Here is an 18,250-nt window from a genome sequence, read left to right on the forward strand (position 1 = left end):
GTAATTTGTCCAATGTCAACATAAATGTCAAAGTCTGGATGAATAAGATAAGATCCGTTGCCCTCAACTACTTCAGAATTTACTGAAAGTAACAAAGAGATAAATGATAGGATGACACTGTGAAAGAGCTCTGTTTAGAACCTACTGGAAGCCTAGGGGAGACAATGATTAACTTCACCTGGGGAATGAGTTAAGGAGAGGGTCAAGAAAATGCTCCTTAGGAAGAAAGAGATATTTAAATTTGGTTTTGGGGATCCCTGGGTGGCTCAGTGGTTTGGCGCCTGCCTTTGGCCCAGGGCGTGATCCTGGAGTCCCGGGATCGAGTCCCACATCAAGTCCCACATCGGGCTCCCTGTATGGAGCCTGCTTCTCCCTCTGCCTGTGTCCCTGCCTCTCTCTGTCTCATGAATAAATAAATAAAATCTTAAAAAAAAAAAAAAAAAAATGGAGTTACCCTGTATGTAATTCAACAATCCTAGTGCTTGGTATCTCCCAAGAGAAATGAAAACATATGTCCACCTCAAACTTGTACATGCATATGCCTTCAGCTCAGGTCATGACCTCAGAGTGCTGGGATCAAACCCCATGGTGGGCTCTCTGCTCAGTGGGGAGTCTGCTTCTCCCTCTGCCCCTGTCCCTGTCCCTCCCCTGGCTCATGCTTGCATGCTCTCCATCTCAAATAAATCAAATCTTAGGGGGAAAAAAAAAGATTAAGTATTAACATATGCTACAAACGGATGAACCCTGAAAACCAAACAAAGGACCATCTATGACACGATTCCATTCATACGAAATATCTAGATAGGATAGACAAATCTAGACAGAAAGTAGGTTAGCAGTTGCTTAGGGTTGAGGGATGGGGGAACAGGGTGTGGCTGCTAATGGATGTGGAACATGGGGTTTCTTTGGGGGATAATGAAGATGTTTCAAAATTAGATTGTAGTAATGGCTGCACAACTCTATGAATGTACTGAAAACCACTGAATTATATAGACTTTAATAAATGGATGTGTGTTATACAATGCTCAAAATAAAGCCAATAAACAAACCAACCAGGCATGGGATGCCAGAAAGGCAGATGTAAGGCTGCAGTGGTGGGCAGGGACCAGGCTCAGTCCTGACTTTACCTTGAGGGCAGGGGCTGGGCAGAGAAGTTTCCTCTGCTTACTCATGCTTTCTCCTGGGAGATAAGTAAAGCTGGCCTGGGAAGGAGACTGGAGTTGAAATGCTCTAGTCAGCTGTGAGGCCATCAGACGTTCCCTGAGATGCAGCTGGGCATGGGGGTGACATGGAGAGGGATTCTAAGAGCACAGCAGATGGCAGGTGGGGAGGGTAGTGTCTAGAATCGCACACACCTGTGCTCCCTCCCCAGCCTCACTCCCTGTAATCAACACCAGCGTCTCAGGGGAGAGACAGTGATGTCACTGGTGAGGGAAGAAAAGGTCCAGGACAGGTTGTGGTAGAGACAGTTGCCATGAAGATAGTTTCTCTGGGAAACTGGTGAAAAGCCACCAAAAGTGGGAGGCAGAGAACTAGAAACCAATCACAGCTCCCACCGGCCTCTGGGTAACAAACACCATGCTAACATTTCAGGGTGTTTATTTTGTGCTGGGCTGTTTGCAGTGCTTTACCTGCACCGACTCCCAACTTTATGAGGTGGGAACTGTTTGTGACCCCACTTTACAGATGAGCAAACTAAATTCAAGAGAACTTTAGCACCTTACCCAAAGTCACAAACAGGTAGTCAGTACTGACCCAGGCTGTGCAATCCCAGAGCTGAGTTAACCCCTCATGAGCCTCTCCAATGTGACTTTTCCACCTACCCAAGGCCCCCTCACCCCCTGCATCCACCATGTGCCAGGTCTAGTACTTCCTCCCCACTCTCTAAAGACATCTCGGGCATGTCTGTCACCTTCCAGACTTGTGTAGATTTCATAGTGAACCCAATTCAGTGCCGTCCACCTTCTCCAGCCTCAGGCTAGTCTCCTGAAGGATTGGAGTGAAGGGGGGCATCAGCTGCTCTCTCCTGTTCCTATCTCCGAAATCTGTTCCTGCTCTGGGTGGGGGCTGGCAGAGGAGAAGGGCAAAGGGCTCTTGAACTGAGTGGGGCTCTGCTGACGCTGACCCAATGCTCTCCATGGGGGACACCTGGGGACCTTGGGGGCTTGTGAGGTTTTCCGGTTATGTTCCCTGCCTCTGCTTCTTTCCCTCTCTCCTGCCACCCTCAGCTCCCACTATGGCCATCCCACAAGGGCTGGCTGGGTTCAGGTCCTGCTACCTTCCTCTGTGCTCAAGCCATCCTGTGGGAACTATAGGTGTGTGGCCCACCACACAGCAGGGGCTCCCCAACACTCCTCCCCCACTTGGAAGGATGAGTTCATTTGCTCTGAGAAAGGGAAAGCAGCCCTAGGAGCCAGGTCTGGCAGGCTCTGGTCAGACAGAACAACTTCAGAGGTGACCAACATCAGGCAGGCCACTGACTGTGGGGGACCAAGACAAAATAAGATCACTCTGAAATGCTTCTACAAAGAAGCACAAACACTGTCCAAAGCATAAAAAGGACCTAAATCCCTTTCCTGGCTCAGAGCTGACGCGTGCTTCTTACATTAACCACAGCGTTAGCTCTGTTCCTTCCTCCTGGCTCTAGATAAGATACAGATACCCAGTCACAAACTTGCCTCCAATCCAGAGCAAAGCCTGCTTCCCTGAACCCTCCCCAGTTACCTAACTTAACCCAGCTCCCATAGTAAGTCCTCCTTAACACTCACTTACTGAGATGCCCTGAGGGCCCCAGTAGTGGATAGCTCCCCAGCTGATAACAGCAAGAAACCCAAGTTGTGTTCCTGAAGGCCTCCAGCTGGAGGTATGGACAGCTGATAAGGATAGACAGGGTAATAAGACACCAGCTCCTCCTTGGCAGACACCCAATCCCCTAAGGACAATTCCTGAGACCTCCCCTCCTGCTCTGCATAAACACAGCTCTCTTGATTTGACATGGGACTGGGTGGGAACAAGGCCCCACTCTTCCTCAAACTGGATCAGTCCAGCAGGGAGGGGTGTGGTCCAAATTTTCAGCAATTCTGGAATGAGGAGTACTTGGGTTTCTTTTGTTCTCTGTTCTGGGCAGAGAGGATTACAGATGGGGGTGGGTGGGGGAAGCACTGAACCAAAGGTCAGGGAGGACCCACAGACTGAGTCTATCCACACTCATGGTTTGTTGGGGGTTTCTCTTAATTACTTGCCCACTTTTAAAACCCGGATCTCAGAAAATGCTGGATTTCCAACTTCCGTAAAATTGGAAGCTCTGCGCCACCAGGCCAGCACTGTTGTGGGGCAGGCTGGGCCACCTCTGAGTAGCCCAGAGGCTTTGCTGGCCTCTCCCTGATACAGGGCTGTCTGGTTTATGGAGCTTACTTGCTGAGCCAGGAACTGTTACAGGCCTTTTCATGTATTACCCCTTTGATCCTTATCCACTGCCCTCTGAAGGTTCTGTTACTGTCCCCACTTTAGTGATGATGCCACAGTAGGGGTGCAGTATCTTGCTGGAGGTCACACAGCAGTAAGTGACAGCATCCTGAGTTCTAGGGCACTATGTGGTCAATTACCTTAAATTTGCCCAGTCCTTTTCCTCTAGGAAGGAGCACCCAAGGGCTGCTAGCCTTCATCAAGATGAGAAAAAGAGCTCCCAAAGGAAAGTGTAGTGGGCTGGATAATGTCTCCCCAAAGAGGTCCACATCCTAGTCCCCAGAACCTGTGACTGTATTATTCTACATGGCAAAAAGTAGTGTGCACATATGATTAAATTGAGGATCTAGTTAGTAACGGAGATACTCTCCTGGATGATCTGGGTGAGCTCCAATGTAAGGCCCCTGATGAGAGAGAGAGCAAGAAAATCAAAGGAAAAAACAAGAGAGGAGATGGTGGAAGCAGAGGTCAGATTGATACAAGAAGGGCCATGAGCCGAGGAGCACAAGCACCTCTGGAAAGAGAAGAAAATGGATTCTCCTCTATAGCCTCCAGAAGGAACACAGCCCTGTGAACCTATTTTAGACTTGCAGTCATCAGAACTGAAAAGGAAAAAATTTAAATATGTGTTGTTTTGAGCCACTAAGTGTATGATATGCCACAGGAAACAATATAGAAGATGAACAAGGTGCCACAGCTGGTACAGCAGTGAGGGGCCTACCTAGGCTGGAAGAGTTGAAGCTGCCTCTGCCCAGAGACACACAGCAGGAAAGAGTGGAAGACTCTGAGCTACCGGGCCACGTGGCAGCTTGATGCTCTACATGCCTGGCCCCTACACTGCCCTTTCCCCAAATGGGATGGCCTTGGCCTTCCTCTCTTGTTTGCTAGGCCATCCACTTCCAAATCCTGCCTACTCTCCCTCCCCCTCTGCATGACCCAGGTACCTGCCCTAGCACCTCTTCAGAAAGAATCTAGGTCCATCTGATGCAAACTCTGTCCATTTTCCATCACATGCCAAGCTGTCACCTTGATTGGGAAACCACTGAGGGGTGGCTGGTGAGGAGGGCCTCCACTAGGATAGGGGAGATGGGGAGGAGTATGTTGGGAATCGATAGAATTTGGCAACTGTGAGCAGCAGCAAACCTGAGGTGAAGGTCTGGATGAGGTGGCCTCCCAGTAGGCTATGCTCTAGGCTGGGGGTCAGGGACCTCATAGATCTGAGAGAAAACAGGCTCTCCCTGGGGCCCGTAGGGCGTTGGAAGCTATACGATACCATGGAAGCCTGGGCTCTAACCAGCACTGTGGTTATGCACAACCCTCTTCATCTCTTGGGGCTTGTCTTGCGCCTGCAAGACAAGCAGGTTAGCTTTTCTGATCTGAGGCCCCTTCTCAGCACTGAGTCTCAGATACTCAGGGTCCAGCACAGGTAGCTAACTCTCCTGTCCCCTCCTTTGCTGTGCTGGGACCTCTTCCCAATCCAGGGCTCTAGGGCTGTGCTAACCAGGAATTGTTGCCAGGTGCGCTGGGGGCCCCCAGAGAATCCCCCTACTCCCCCTCCCCATCAAAGAGCAAGGGTGATGCAACCTGCCTGCAATGCCTGCCTCATTTCCCAAGCCTGGCTCCTCCGCACTGAAAAAGAGTCCCCAGAAGCCCCACCCATGCTCCCAGGCCCAGCTCAGGAATTGAAAGGGACTTGGGCACCTGGACCCTGGAAGACTGCAAGCTGAGGGAGGCAGAGGCATTTGAGTCCTGGAAGTGCTACAGATCCAGATCAAGAGCAGGCATAGGAGAGGGCTCAGGGTGCCAAGATCTGGGCTCAAAGGCAGCCACTGATAACCCACCACCCACAAATTAGAATGCACCAGGAAGGACTAGGGAGCAAAGTGTGCAAACTGGCACCCATTCAGTAGGAATCAGTCAAGCTGTTTCAGTGGGACAGCTGGTACCAGGGCTGAACTGGGTGAGATTCAACAGCTAGAAAGAGAAAAAGGTGCAAGGGGGTAGGACAGGGGGAACCAGGGTCCTTGCCCGAACATCTCCTCAGTCAGCATATGTGGCATACAGCTGGCAACATGATTCCCATACTAAGCAAATTCATTTCTAGTTACTAAAAGATATCCTACCTGGCCACCCTCTCAAAAACCCATAGTCCCCAGTCTATGAAACAAAACCAAATTAAGGGATGTCACATACAATAACCAACCAGCACTCTTCAAATCTCCCAAGGTCATGAAAATCTAAGAAAGTCTGAGAAACTGCTGCAGACCAGAGGAGGCTAAGGAGACACGATGATTAAATGTGATACGGCATCCTGGAACAAAAAAACAGCATTAAGAACAACTAGCGAGGGGTGCCTGGGTGGCTCAGTCGGTTAAGCATCTGCCTTCTGCTCAGGTCATGATCCCAAGGTCCTGGGATCAAGCCCTGGGTAGGGCTCCTTGCTCAGTGGGGAGCCTGCTTCTCCCTCTGCTGTTCCCCCTGCCTGTGCTCTCTAAAGTAAATATCTACAAAAACAAAACCCAAAACAACTAGTGAAATCAGAATATCAAAATGACGTGTGTGCTTTAAAATCCCATACCGACGTGGGTTCTTTAGTTGTGACAAATATATCACAGAAATGTTAAAGAGGTCAACAACGGGGAAAATGGATGTGGGGTATATGGAAACTCTCCGCACTATGTTTGTAACTTTTCTGTAAAAATAAAAAAAAATTTTAAAGATTTTTAATTTATTTATTCATGACCAACACACACACACACAGAGGAAGAGACACAGGCAGAGGGAGAAGCAGGCTCCATGCAGGAAGCCCGACGTGGGTCTCGATCCTGGGTCTCCAGGATCACACCTCGCGCCGAAGGCAGTGCTAAACCGCTGGGGCACTGGAGCTGTCCAAAAAAATTATTCTAAAATAAAAATTTACTTAAATTACCTAGTCCATGTGTACATAATAGATGTTTTTAGAAGACTTAAGATTTGGAGGGGGGCGGAAAGGAGGACTAATCTAAATGCTTGACCTGAATTATGAATTAATTCATTGAATCCTTGTGACAGTACTAAGTAGGCACTACTTATTATTATTATTATTTAAGATTTTATTTATCCATTCATGAGAGACACCGGGAAAGGCAGAGACACACGCAGAGGGAGAAGCAGGCTCCATATGCTGGGAGCCCAATGTGGGACTCGATCCCGGGTCTCCAGGAACAGGCCCTGGGCTGAAGGTGGCGCTAAACCGCTGAGCCACCCAGGCTGCCTGGCACTGTTTCTTTAAGTAAACTCTACTTCTGACATGGGGCTCAAACTCACAACCTGAAGATCAAGAGTCACATGCTTTACTGACTGAGCCAGCCAGGCACCCCAGAAGTAAGCACTGTTAGCTGCCACATGTATCGCTAAGTTTCTATATGGAGTTAATAGAAACGTAGCGATACAATAATGTAGCCACCATCGCAGGTCTGAGATTTGAACATAGTGGAAACCGAGGCACAGGGAAAAAAAGAAATTGACAGTAAGCTAATAAGTGGAGTAGAGACAAGGTCTGAACCCAAAACTGGGCGCCAGAGTCTGCACTTAACTGCTACTCATGCTGCCTAGGTAATAACCTAGCTCCTATAGGTCAGGTCTTCAAATACTGGCACAGTGCACAGTAAGTGCTCTAAGTGAAAGTGGTCAGATCCCAAGAAGGACTTCCTGCATGCAACTGAAGCCTGCGTATCTTCATTCCCAAATAAGTCTCAAGATCAGAGTTCCCCCACCTTCTCTGGACCTCAGAACCACCACCTGTGATGTTAAGTTGAACTCTAGGTGTCCTGCTGTGGACAGATGCAAGGTGGGAAGCAAAGACCCATACCTACTTGGGCCAGTGGAGGGTCTAGTGCATAGGAGGGAATGGCCAGGAAGCCCCCTCTCTTTTAGCAACGGCAGTGCAGATCTCCCTATTTTGGGGCAGGGTTGGTAAACTGATCCAGTGGGGGGCAGCTGAAGCAGAACCAATTGGCCTGAAAGGAGGGCTGAGGATAAGGGCTGATGGGAGGTGGGTAGAGGATGGAGAAAAGCTAGAGTCAGGGTGATGATGCCTGCTTCTCTGCAACTGTGCCGGTGTTGCGGGTGAGCGTCCATCATCTGGAACAGGGAAAGGTGGGGATGTTTGGCAATTACTGACACCTTGAAGAAGTGAAGAAGACACAAGAATGACCTACTAGCAGCTATTGTATGGTCAAATGTCTGGGGATCTTGCCAGGGCAGGAGGTATGGTTGAGACTCAACCCCAGAGTTCCTATTAAAAATAAGATACATTAAATAGGCAATTAAGAGCCGGGCTCTGGGTTTCACAGGCATCGACTTGATTCTCATCAGGCAGAATTGATTATTTTCTTCATTTTACAGGCAGTTCCCGATCTACGAGACTAGAGAACTTGATTTGGCCACCATCGCAGGTCTGAGATTTGAACGGCGCGCGCGGTCTCATTGTGACTCAGACAAGAGTCTAACCCACAAAAAGGATTCTTAGCGTGGGGCGGCAGTTTGGGGCTAGGAGTCCAGCATGTGGCTGGCCGGAAATTCGAGAACTAGGGCAAAAGAAACCAAAAGTGAACTAGCGCAGATCTCAGAGAAGGCGAGGGATCGAATCCCTAGAATCGGGGGGGAGGGGACCTGAGTCAGAGAGACAGAGAACAGGACCCCAGAGTTGGAGGGAGGAGGGGGGCCGGAACCCCTGGGGTAGGAAGACGGAGCTGGTCCCCGGGTCAGAGGAAGGAGAAGGCCTAACTCCGCGTCGGGAGGAGGAGGGGAGTGGATCCCAGGATTCCCGAGAGGAGAGGCCAGGCCCGCCTCCCGGTTGGGGCCTGGCGGGGCGGGGCGCGGAAGGATCCGGGGAGGCCGTGCTGCGCCATCCCCTGTATATCTGTCCCCACTCCCCGGGGCCGCCTCATTCCCCATCCACAGATCACAATCTCTCTTCAGGCTACCGAGACGCCATCTCCGCCCGCCCAACCCCGGCTATGGCTCTGTAGCCGCGACCCCTCCGTGTCCCGGCCCGTTTCCGCGCTCACCGCGCTTGCGCTCTTCTCTACCGCCTTCTTTTCTTCAGCTGAGGCCGCCGCCGCCTCTCCTTTCCGTAGCCATGGAGTGAGTAACCGCTCGCCCCTCCCTCTCCAACCGCCTTTCCCGCCCTTTCGAAGCTCGCGGCCTTCACGACCAGGCCTGGGGGGTGGGGAGACGAGAGTGAGGAATCACGGTCGCGCAGGCGCAGAAGAGGGAAACGCGTCTTTGGCACGTGGCCGAGCATGCGCATTCGGTCCAGTGGGGGAAGGGTACGTTCTTCCCTAGAATGCTGGAGTTTAAAGACGGCCTGCGCGCAGTGCGCCTGCGCACTAGCCCCAAGCGGTGGGTTCGCCCCCCGCCCCCCGAATGAGTCTGTCCGCGAGCGGTTGCTCATGTGCACAAGCCCACCAGACTCCGTATTTTTTGAGTGAAGGGCGGGCAGTAAGCAGCTGCACATGCGCACTGACTCCCCAACCCTGCAGGCCTGAGAGAACAATTGGATCGGTGGCGGAGCATGCGCTTTAGCCCTGCGAGAGAGGCGTGTGGAAGGGTCGTTGTTGGGGAGCCGGTCTCCGCCGGCCGGCTCCCGTATCCGAGCTCCACCTTGCTCATGCGCACAACACAATTTACGTTTCATTCGGCCCCTTGCCGGGGCGGGGTTGGGTGGGGCTGACTCAGATTGACAGGGCGGAAGGCGAGGCTTAGAGGCCACCTGTAAGGAAGGGGGTGGAGCTAGGATCACAGCGGCCGCGACGGGTGGGCGGGGTCTATCGTGCGAAGGGGCGTGGTTAAGCAAATTTACCTAGGGTGGGGTTTCAACGGAGAGAAGGCGGGGCCTCTGGGGTATCCCCGGGAATGAAGTGGGGGGCTAAGGTAATTGGACGGGAAGGGACTGGGGCGGTCACCGCGAAGTTAAAAAGAAACCGTGGGACTTAGTAGACCACAGTTTGGAGGGGCAGGGCTGGGGGAATTCCCCTGGGAGCTGATTTTTGAGCCGAGTGTTTAGAGGGGGTGGAGCCTAAAGGAAATACTTTAGAGGAAGGGGTGTGGCTGGAAGAAAATTCTCCTGGGATTGAAATTTTTTTTTTTAAAGATTTTATTTATTTATTAATAAGAATACACAGAGAGAGGGGATCCCTGGGTGGCGCAGCGGTTTGGCGCCTGCCTTTGGCCCAGGGCGCGATCCTGGAGACCCGGGATCGAGTCCCACGTTGGGCTCCCGGTGCATGGAGCCTGCTTCTCCCTCTGCCTGTGTCTCTGCCTCTGCCTCTCTCTCTCTATCATAAATAAATAAAAAAAAATTAAAAAAAAAAAAAAAAAAAGAATACACAGAGAGGAGAGAGAGAGAGGCAGAGACACAGGCAGAAGGAGAAGCAGGCTCCATGCAGGGAGCCCGACGTGGGACTTGATCCCGGGTCTCCAGGATCAGGCCCTGGGCTGAAGGCGGCACTAAACCGCCGAGCCACCCGGGCTGCCCTGAATTTTTTTTTTAAATGAAGTGGAATTTTGTTAGGTGGGAGGGAAGGGCTTAAGGAAATTTCCCTGGGAGACCATTAGGCTTCTGTATAGGAAGGAACGGGGCTTGGGAATTCTAAAGAAAAGTAAGTGGGGCCCAAAGAGGGGCACCTGGGTGGCTCAGTGGAGAAGCATCTGCCTTTGGCTCAGGTGGTGTGATCCCAGAGTCCTGGGACAAGTTCTGCATTGGGCTCTCCAGGGGGAGCCTGCTTCTCCCTCTGCCTATGTCTCTGCCTGGCTCTGTGTATCTCATGAAAGAAACGAGAGAAAGAGAAAAGGAAGGAAGGAAGGAAGGGAAAGAAGGAAGGAAGGAAGGAAGGAAGGAAGGAAGGAAGGAAGGAAGGAAGGAAAGAAAAGAGAAAAGAAAAGAAAAGAGAAAAGAAAAGAAAAGAAAAGAAAAAAAAGAAAAGAAAAGAAAAGAAAAACAGTGGGGCCCAAAGAGAATTTCTTTGGGAGTGGGTGAGGCTCAGAAATTGGGGGAAAGAAAGCATAGATTTAGAATTCTGATAGGGCAAGGTGCAGTCTCAAACCCAATTGGAAGGGGAAGGTAGGAAGGACCTTGGGGACATGGAGCTGTGGCTTGGTTTCTCTGTGACTTTGGCTGTGGATGAGGATGGCCTCTGACATAACCTCTTCTGTCTCACTTGTAGGTCTTCCACTTTCGCCTTGGTGCCTGTCTTTGCCCAGCTGAGCAACCTCCAGAGCCTCCTTCCAGCTGTTGGTTCAGCGTTCTTCATTGCCACACGTGCCCAGAGCCTGTGCCGCAGCCATGTCACTCCTGGCGACCCTGGGGCTGGAGCTGGACAAGGCCCTGCTCCCAGCTAGCGGGCTGGGCTGGCTCGTAGACTATGGGAAACTCCCCCTGGCTCCTGCCCCCCTGGGCCCCTATGAAATCCTTGGGGGAGCCCTGGAGGGCGGGCTCCCAGGGGGAGGAGAGCCCCTGGCAGGTAAGGGCAGGTAGAGAATGGAGGTGGGGTGAGCTGGGGCATGGATCAGGGGAGAAGAATTCATTGATTCACTCAATAAATAGCTGTAATGCTCCAGGGATGGCTTTTAGGGGCTAGGGAATATAGCGGAGACAAGATTAACATAACCCCAGCCCTCTTGGAACTCACACTGAAGTGGGGAGGCTGACAAAAGAAAATTAGGTGATGATGTATTGGGATAAGTGGAAAACACTTCGTAGCTAACCAAAAAATGAAAAAGTCCTAATTTAGAGTGGGTAGCCAGGAAACACATAGGTAACATTTTGACTGAGACCTAAAGGCTGGGAAGGAATAAACCATGAAAAGACCCAAGGGAAGAGCTTTTCAGGTAGAGGAAACAGCATCCTCAGAGGCCCTGGGGCAAGAGTTATTTTATTCATTAGCATATTCCAAGTACTTGGCACATAGTGGGTTCTCAATAATTAATGAAATAAGGATGAAACAGGGTGTGTTGTGTGTGTGATCTAGTTTGCCTTTTAAGACTAGAGAGTAAATCAGAAACTACAGATGTAGGGTAATCAGGAAAGCAGGTGTTGGAATGGTTGAAGAAATGTCTGCTCGACTTGTTTTTTGGGTCGTTGATTGGTTCACTGGTTCATTGGTTAGTTAATGGGTTGAACTGTTTGTTGATTGATTGGTTAACTGGTTGGTTAGATGTTTGATTTCTTGGCTGGTTTGTTGATTTGTTGAGTGGTCTGATGATTCGTTGATTGGTTGGTTGACTGATTGGCTGCTTGGTAGTTTCACTCAATGAATGGCATGTATGAAGCAGGCATGAATGATCACCAGGTTGGGTAGAAGACCAGGAACTCAAGGACGTTTATGTCCTTCCTCCAATCCTCCAGGTGACGGCTTCTCTGACTGGATGACTGAGCGGGTGGACTTTACAGCCCTCCTGCCCCTGGAGCCCCCCTTGCCCCAAGGTGCCTTCCCCCCACCTTCCCCACCCCCTCCTGACCTGGAAGCTATGGCCTCCCTCCTCAAGAAAGAGCTGGAACAAATGGAAGACTTCTTTCTTGATGCTCCACTTCTCCCACCATCCTCCCCCCAACCACAGCCACCACCATCAGCACCACCCCTCCCCCTTCCACTTCCTCTCCCCACCTTTGACCTCCCCCAGCCCCCTGCCCTGGATACCCTTGACTTACTGGCCATCTACTGCCACAGCGAGGCTGGGCAGGGCGACTCAGCGTTGGCATCCTTGCCCCCACCACAGCAGCCCCCTCCTCCTCCTCCACCTCCTCGCCCAGCCCCCTACCCCAATCCTGCCACTACTCGAGGGGACCGCAAGCAAAAGAAGAGAGACCAGAACAAGTCAGCAGCTCTGAGGTACCGCCAGAGGAAGCGGGCAGAGGGCGAGGCCCTGGAGGGCGAGTGCCAGGGGCTGGAGGCACGCAACCGAGAGTTGAGGGAGAGGGCTGAGTCTGTGGAGCGTGAGATCCAGTATGTCAAGGATCTGCTCATCGAGGTGTATAAGGCTCGAAGCCAGAGGACCCGGAACAGCTAGAGGGCAGGGGCTTTGGGCTATAGGGTACACTGGTCTTCATCTCCACCTACCCTCTGTGTCCGAGTTTGAGGTAGGAGGGTCCCTCCATCATCTCCCTGTCTGTCTCCCCCATCCACCCCACCTCTGCCGCCTCCCATCATCTTTGTTTCCTCTCCTGTCCATTTCTGAATCTGCTCCCCTTTTCCCTCCCCAGAATCATGTTTGGCCATAGTCAACATCTGCACTCATCTAACAGCTGAGGGACTCAGGCCTGCAGGGAATTCGGGGAGCAGAGGAGGGTCTCCAAATCTGGCCTCCCGGGAAGCTATGCAGAACGACTGTGCAGCCAGGGACAGGAGAGCCAGCCCGGATGTGAGGCTGGGAGGGTTTCAGGAATGGTGGCCTTATAACAATAGAAACAAAAAAGCAAGCCAAGTGACCTTGGGGAAATATATTTGGGCAGGAAGCCAAAAGGCGGCCAAGTTCACAGAGCAGGTGAATTTGCAGGTAGATGGGGAGGTGGGCAGGCTGGGGGATGGCCATAGTTGGTGACTGGGAGTTCATTTTAGCTCTGGGAAGAAATCAGTGTTTGTGATGGGGTTGGGGGAGGGGCTGATTGTTTTGGTGGTTTGTGAGCAGAGAAATAAAATGAAGAATTTCCTCTGGTCTGTGTCTTTGTCATGGAGAGAAGTTGGGGAGGGCAGTCTTAGGCCAAAGGTGATACCAACAGTACATAGAACATATAATACCTGGGTGGCTCAGTGATTAAGCACCTGCCTTCGGCTCGGGTCCTGGGATTGAGTCCTGCATCAGGTCCCCTACAGAGCCTGCTTCTCCCTCTATGTCTCTGCCTCTCTCTGTGTCCCTCATGAATAAATACATCTTTTTAAAAATAATACTTAAGGTTAAGCATACACACTTGGCACATGGCCAAGGTCCAGATCCAATGATTGTACTGGTAAAGACACAAGACCCATTTTTAGATCCAGACCATTTATTTACTTAAGCATGAGAGTGTGTGCAAATTGGAGGTGGAGGGAGGGAAAGGAACAAGCAGACCCCATGCTGAGGGTGGAACCCAATACAGGGCTCAATCTCATGACCTTGAGATCATGACCTGAGCCCAAAGCAAGAGCTAGTCACTCAACTGACTAACCCACCCAGGTGCCCCAGATCCAGACTATTTATTACTTACATCACAAAAGAAAGAATAGCAAACGTATTGTGCTTCTTGTCACACACACCAAAAAGGACCATATTGAAACAAAAGGGCCTAGATGCTGCTTCAAGGGTCCTGGGCTACCCCTGCTGAGGAGCCAGCCAGCTGTCAAAGGCTGCTGTTGCTGAGGGCTCTTTGATTCTCTTGGTTTTTCCCTCATAGTCACAAGATGGAGACCACAGCTCCAGGCATTATGTATGAATTCAAGGCAGGTCAAAACTTTCTCAGTCTGGTAGATTTCTGCCTGCACCTCATCCAGAACTATGCTACATGGGCCTTTCTAGCTGCAGGGGAGGCTGAGTATAGATATGTAGTGGAATATAATTCAGTGTTAAAAAGGAAGCAAATTCTGACAGCTGCTACAACATGGATAAAACTTGAGGATGTTATGCTAAGTGAAATAAGCCGTCACAAAAAGATAATTAGTGTATGATTCCACTTATATGAGCTAGTGTTTCAGGTCCTCGAGGTTTATCTAAGAAGTGGAATTGCTGGATCATATGGTAATTCTATTTTTAATTTTCTTGGGAAATGCCTAACTTTTCCTTAGCAGCTGTACCATTTTACATTCCCATCAACAGTACACAAAGGCTCCAATTTCTCCACACCTTTGCCAACACTTGTTATTTTCTGCGTGTTTTTTAATAGTAGCCATCCTGATGGGTTTGAGATATATGCCTAAAATTCTTTTTTTCTTTTTATTTTTTTAATTCTTTTTTTTTTAAAGTAAATATTTATTTGAGAGAAAATGCACACAAGTGCACACATGGGAGGGTAGGGGTAGAGGCAGGGGGAGAGGAAGAAGCAGACTCCCCACTGAGCAGGGAGCCATTCAGGGCTGATCCCAGGACCCTGAGATTATGACCTGAGCCAAAGTCAGATGCTTAACTGATTAAGCCATCCAGGCACCCTTAAAATTCATTAATAAAAAAGTTTGTAATGATTATTTGAGAGGGAGGGAGGAGGGGCAGAGAGAGAATCTCAAGCAGACTGTGTCAAGTGTGGAGCCCAATGCAGAGCTGGATCTCACCACTCCAGTATCATGACTGAGCCAAAATCGAGTTGGTCACTCAACTGATCTAGCCATCCTGGTGTCCCTAAGTTTTTTTTGTTTTGTTTTGTTTTTAAGATTTATTTATTTATGATAGAGAGAGAGAGAGGCAGAGACACAGGAGGAGGGAGAAGCAGGCTCCATGCCGGGAGCACGACACGGGACTCGATCCCAGAACTCCAGGATCGCGCCCTGGGCCAAAGGCAGGCGTCAAACCCCTGAGCCACCCAGGGATCCCCTAAGTTTTTTTTTTTTTTTTTTTTTTATTTAAACTCTACATTCAGTGTGGGGCCCAAATTCATGACCTGAGATCAAGAGTTGCAGGCTTTTCTGACTGAGCCAGTCATGTGGGACCCAGGAAATCTAACAAAAATCTCCTACTCCTGGACAAGCAGAGCAGGACTAACTCCATTTGTGGATGGTGGGCTCCACCTGCCATCTCATGTAAGCCCCCCTCCCCCGCACGACCTGCCTATTGTTTAAGGCACTCCCTCACCCTAGTTTAGCTATTAAGCACACCCTTATCAGAAACCAGCACACTTAGGAATGCGGGACCTCTGACCTTTAACCAGCCAAGGAATGAAAACCCCTCTTTTGCCCGCCAAACCTGCGTGCCAATTCTAACCAGAATAATAGGCTAGTTCAACTGGTCACTATAAGGTGAATCGTAATTCAGTTGATCCACCTGCGTGTGCACCAACATGACTGTGCAACTTTCTGCGTATGTTACAATCTCATTGGCCACTGGCCCCTATAACACTGCTGTGCTTCTTAGTCTCGGGGTCCAAGTCCCTGCTCTGCTGTATGGAGTATACTTGGACCCAAGCTCGAGCTTGTAAATAAACCCTCATGTACTTGCATCGGTGTCGGCTCCTTGGTTTCTCGGATTCGCAATCTTGGGCACAACAGTCAGGCATCCCCTGAAATTCATTTTTTTCCCTTAAGATTTTATTTACATATTTGACAGAAAGAGAAGGAGAGAGAGCACAAGCAGGGGGAGAAGCAGAGGTGGCGGAAGAAGCAGGCCCCCCACTGAGCAGGGAGCCCTATGTGCAGCTCAATCCTGGGATCCTGAGATCATGACCTGAGTCTAAGGCCGACGCTTAACTGAGCCACCTAGACGCCCCCACCCCTTGAAATTCTTAATTCAAAAAAGAATCAAAGGCACCTTGCTGGCTCAAGTCAGTGGATCACGTGACTCCTGATCTCAGAGTTGTGAGTTTGAGCCCCATCTTGGGTGTAGAGACTACTTAAAAATAAAAATCTAAGAAAAAAAAAATTGGGGCACCAGGGCAGCTCAGTAGTTAAAGGTCTGCCTTTGGCTCAGGTCGTGATCCTGGGGTTCTGGGATCAAGTGCTGCAGCAGGTTCTCTGCAGGGGAGCCTGCTTCTCCCTCTGCCTCTCTGTGTTTCTCATGAATAAATAAATAAAATCTTAAAAAAAAAAAAGCAAGGCTGTTTAATCAATATTTAAGTATATTGTTGATTAAGATATTGATTTGATTTACCAATGACCAAATAACAGAGGCTTTAATAAAATAGAAAATTGATTTTCTCACATAAATATCCAAGCTGGTCTCCTGAGGTCATTCACTCTTGCTGCTCTGCAGCTCCCAGCTCAGTGGTCCTCAAAATTGAGTGTTCATCAGAATCCCCTGGAGGGTTTTTTGAAACACAGAGTGCTGGGCCCCAAGCCCCAGCGTTTCTGATTCAGCAAGTCTTGGATGGGCCTGAGAATTTGCCTTTCTTGCCAACTCCCAGGTGAGATCACTGCTGGTCTGAGAAGCTTGGAAGCCATTATTCTAAGGTGTTTCTTTCCTCCTTCAGCTCGGTTGAAGCAAAGTCACCACCACCACGACCTTATTACAGCAAGCGGGAAATGGGACAGAGATACTGGAGAGCAAGCTGCCGCCTTTTAAGGCCTTGAGCTGCGGTTTTTCCACATCTTTACTGGGCCTTTCCTTTGATGAGAGCTTAGTCACACGGTCACACCTACCTGCAAGGGAGCCTGGGAAATGTAGTCGCGAGATGGGCGGCCATTTTCTCGGCCAGAACCTAGGTGATCCTATTTGGTGGGACTTCAGGGACTAAGGTTAATAAAATAAAATTGGAAGGAAATAAAAGCTTGGAAAAAAAGAAAAAAAGGATGCCTGGGTGGCTCAGTGGTTGAGCATCTGCTTTTGGCTCAGGTTGAGATCTCGGGGTCCTGGGATTGAGTCCCACGCAGGGACCCTGCTTCTCCCTCTGCCTGTCTCTGCCTCTCTGTTTTTCTTGAAAAAATAAATAAAATCTTTAAAAAATAAAAATAAATTGGAAGACTCAGCGTAGGTCAAGAATGCTGGGGCTTTTAGGCCAGCAGTATTGTGTGGAAGCCTTGGGGTGGCCAAGATCCTTTCAGGTGATTTGCATGGTTAAAAGTATTTTGATAATAATACTAAAATGTTACTAGAGGGACGCCTGGGTGGCTCAGCGGTGGAGCGGCTGCCTCTGGCTCAGGGCACAATCCCGGAGTCCCCGGATGGAGTCCCACATTGGGCTTCCTGCATGGAGCCTGCTTCTCCCTCTGCCTGTGTCTCTGCCTCTCACTCTGTGTCTCTCATGAATAAATAAATAAAATTTAAGAAAATGTTATTTGCCACCACCCCACCCCCACCCACCCCACAATCTGGAGTTTTGTCAATGTTATGTGATGTGCGATGCCATCATTACTCTGACAGCTAATGTAATATGTATTTGTGTATTCCTGTGATTTAAAAGTTTTGTTATTTTATTTTATTTATTTATATTTATTTATTCATGATTGATACACAGAGAAAGGCAGAGACATAGGCAGAGGGGAAGCAGTCTCCCTCCTGGGAGCCTGATGTGGGACTCAATCCCAGAGCCCCGGGATCTCAACCTGAGCCAAAGGCAGATGCTCAACCACTAAACCACCCAGGTACCCTACCTCCATTTGGTTTTATCTGACACTTGCACTTCTGTGAACTGGTAGAGTGAATTTAATCTTTGTTCACCCTTGGTAGTTTTAGTCTTTGGGATCTATAGTGGGTAGAATAATACCCCCCACCCCAGAAAATATGCCTATGTCCTTACTGAACCCTGGAAACCTATGAATGTGACCATATTTGGAAAAAAAACAAAACAAAACAGGTATAGCTTGTAAATGTAATGGCAAGTGTCCTTATCAGAGACAGAAGGCACACACTATCAGAGAGGAGACATCATGTGATCACAAAGGCAAAGACTTGGGTGATGCAGCCACAAGCCCAGGAATACCTGGAGCCACCAGAATCTGGAAGAAACAAGCATGGATCTTCCCCTAGAGCCTTCAGAGGAAGTACCCCTGCCGACTCCTTGACTGCAGACTTCTTGCCTCCAGATCTGTGACAGAAGAATTTTCTGTTGCTCTAAGTGACTAAGTTTGTGGTACATTGTTACAGGAGCCTTAGAAAACTCATACAGGACCCCAGTTTACTGGAAACTCAC

The 18,250-nt window shown here is 49.7% G+C and overlaps 2 protein-coding genes across 2 annotated transcripts in view; one reads left to right on the forward strand and one right to left on the reverse strand.

The window, feature by feature from the left end:
* NUP62 (nucleoporin 62) overlaps positions 1 to 9,109 on the reverse strand; it is a 24,051-nt gene extending 14,942 nt beyond the window's left edge. The window contains exon 1 of the mRNA XM_026013716.2: positions 8,517 to 9,109. The gene's annotated coding sequence lies outside the window, so the exon portion shown is untranslated. The remainder of the gene's footprint in view (positions 1 to 8,516) is intronic.
* On the forward strand, positions 8,454 to 13,161 carry ATF5 (activating transcription factor 5). The gene is made up of 3 exons (XM_026013717.2): positions 8,454 to 8,592; positions 10,674 to 10,970; positions 11,855 to 13,161. The coding sequence occupies exons 2-3, from the start codon at positions 10,793 to 10,795 to the stop codon at positions 12,514 to 12,516; spliced, it is 840 nt and encodes a 279-aa protein (XP_025869502.1). The 5' UTR covers positions 8,454 to 8,592; positions 10,674 to 10,792; the 3' UTR covers positions 12,517 to 13,161.
* The last annotated feature ends 5,089 nt before the right edge of the window (positions 13,162 to 18,250 follow it).

Source organism: Vulpes vulpes, chromosome 1 (assembly GCF_048418805.1).
Source record: "Vulpes vulpes isolate BD-2025 chromosome 1, VulVul3, whole genome shotgun sequence".
Lineage (NCBI taxonomy): Eukaryota > Metazoa > Chordata > Mammalia > Carnivora > Canidae > Vulpes > Vulpes vulpes.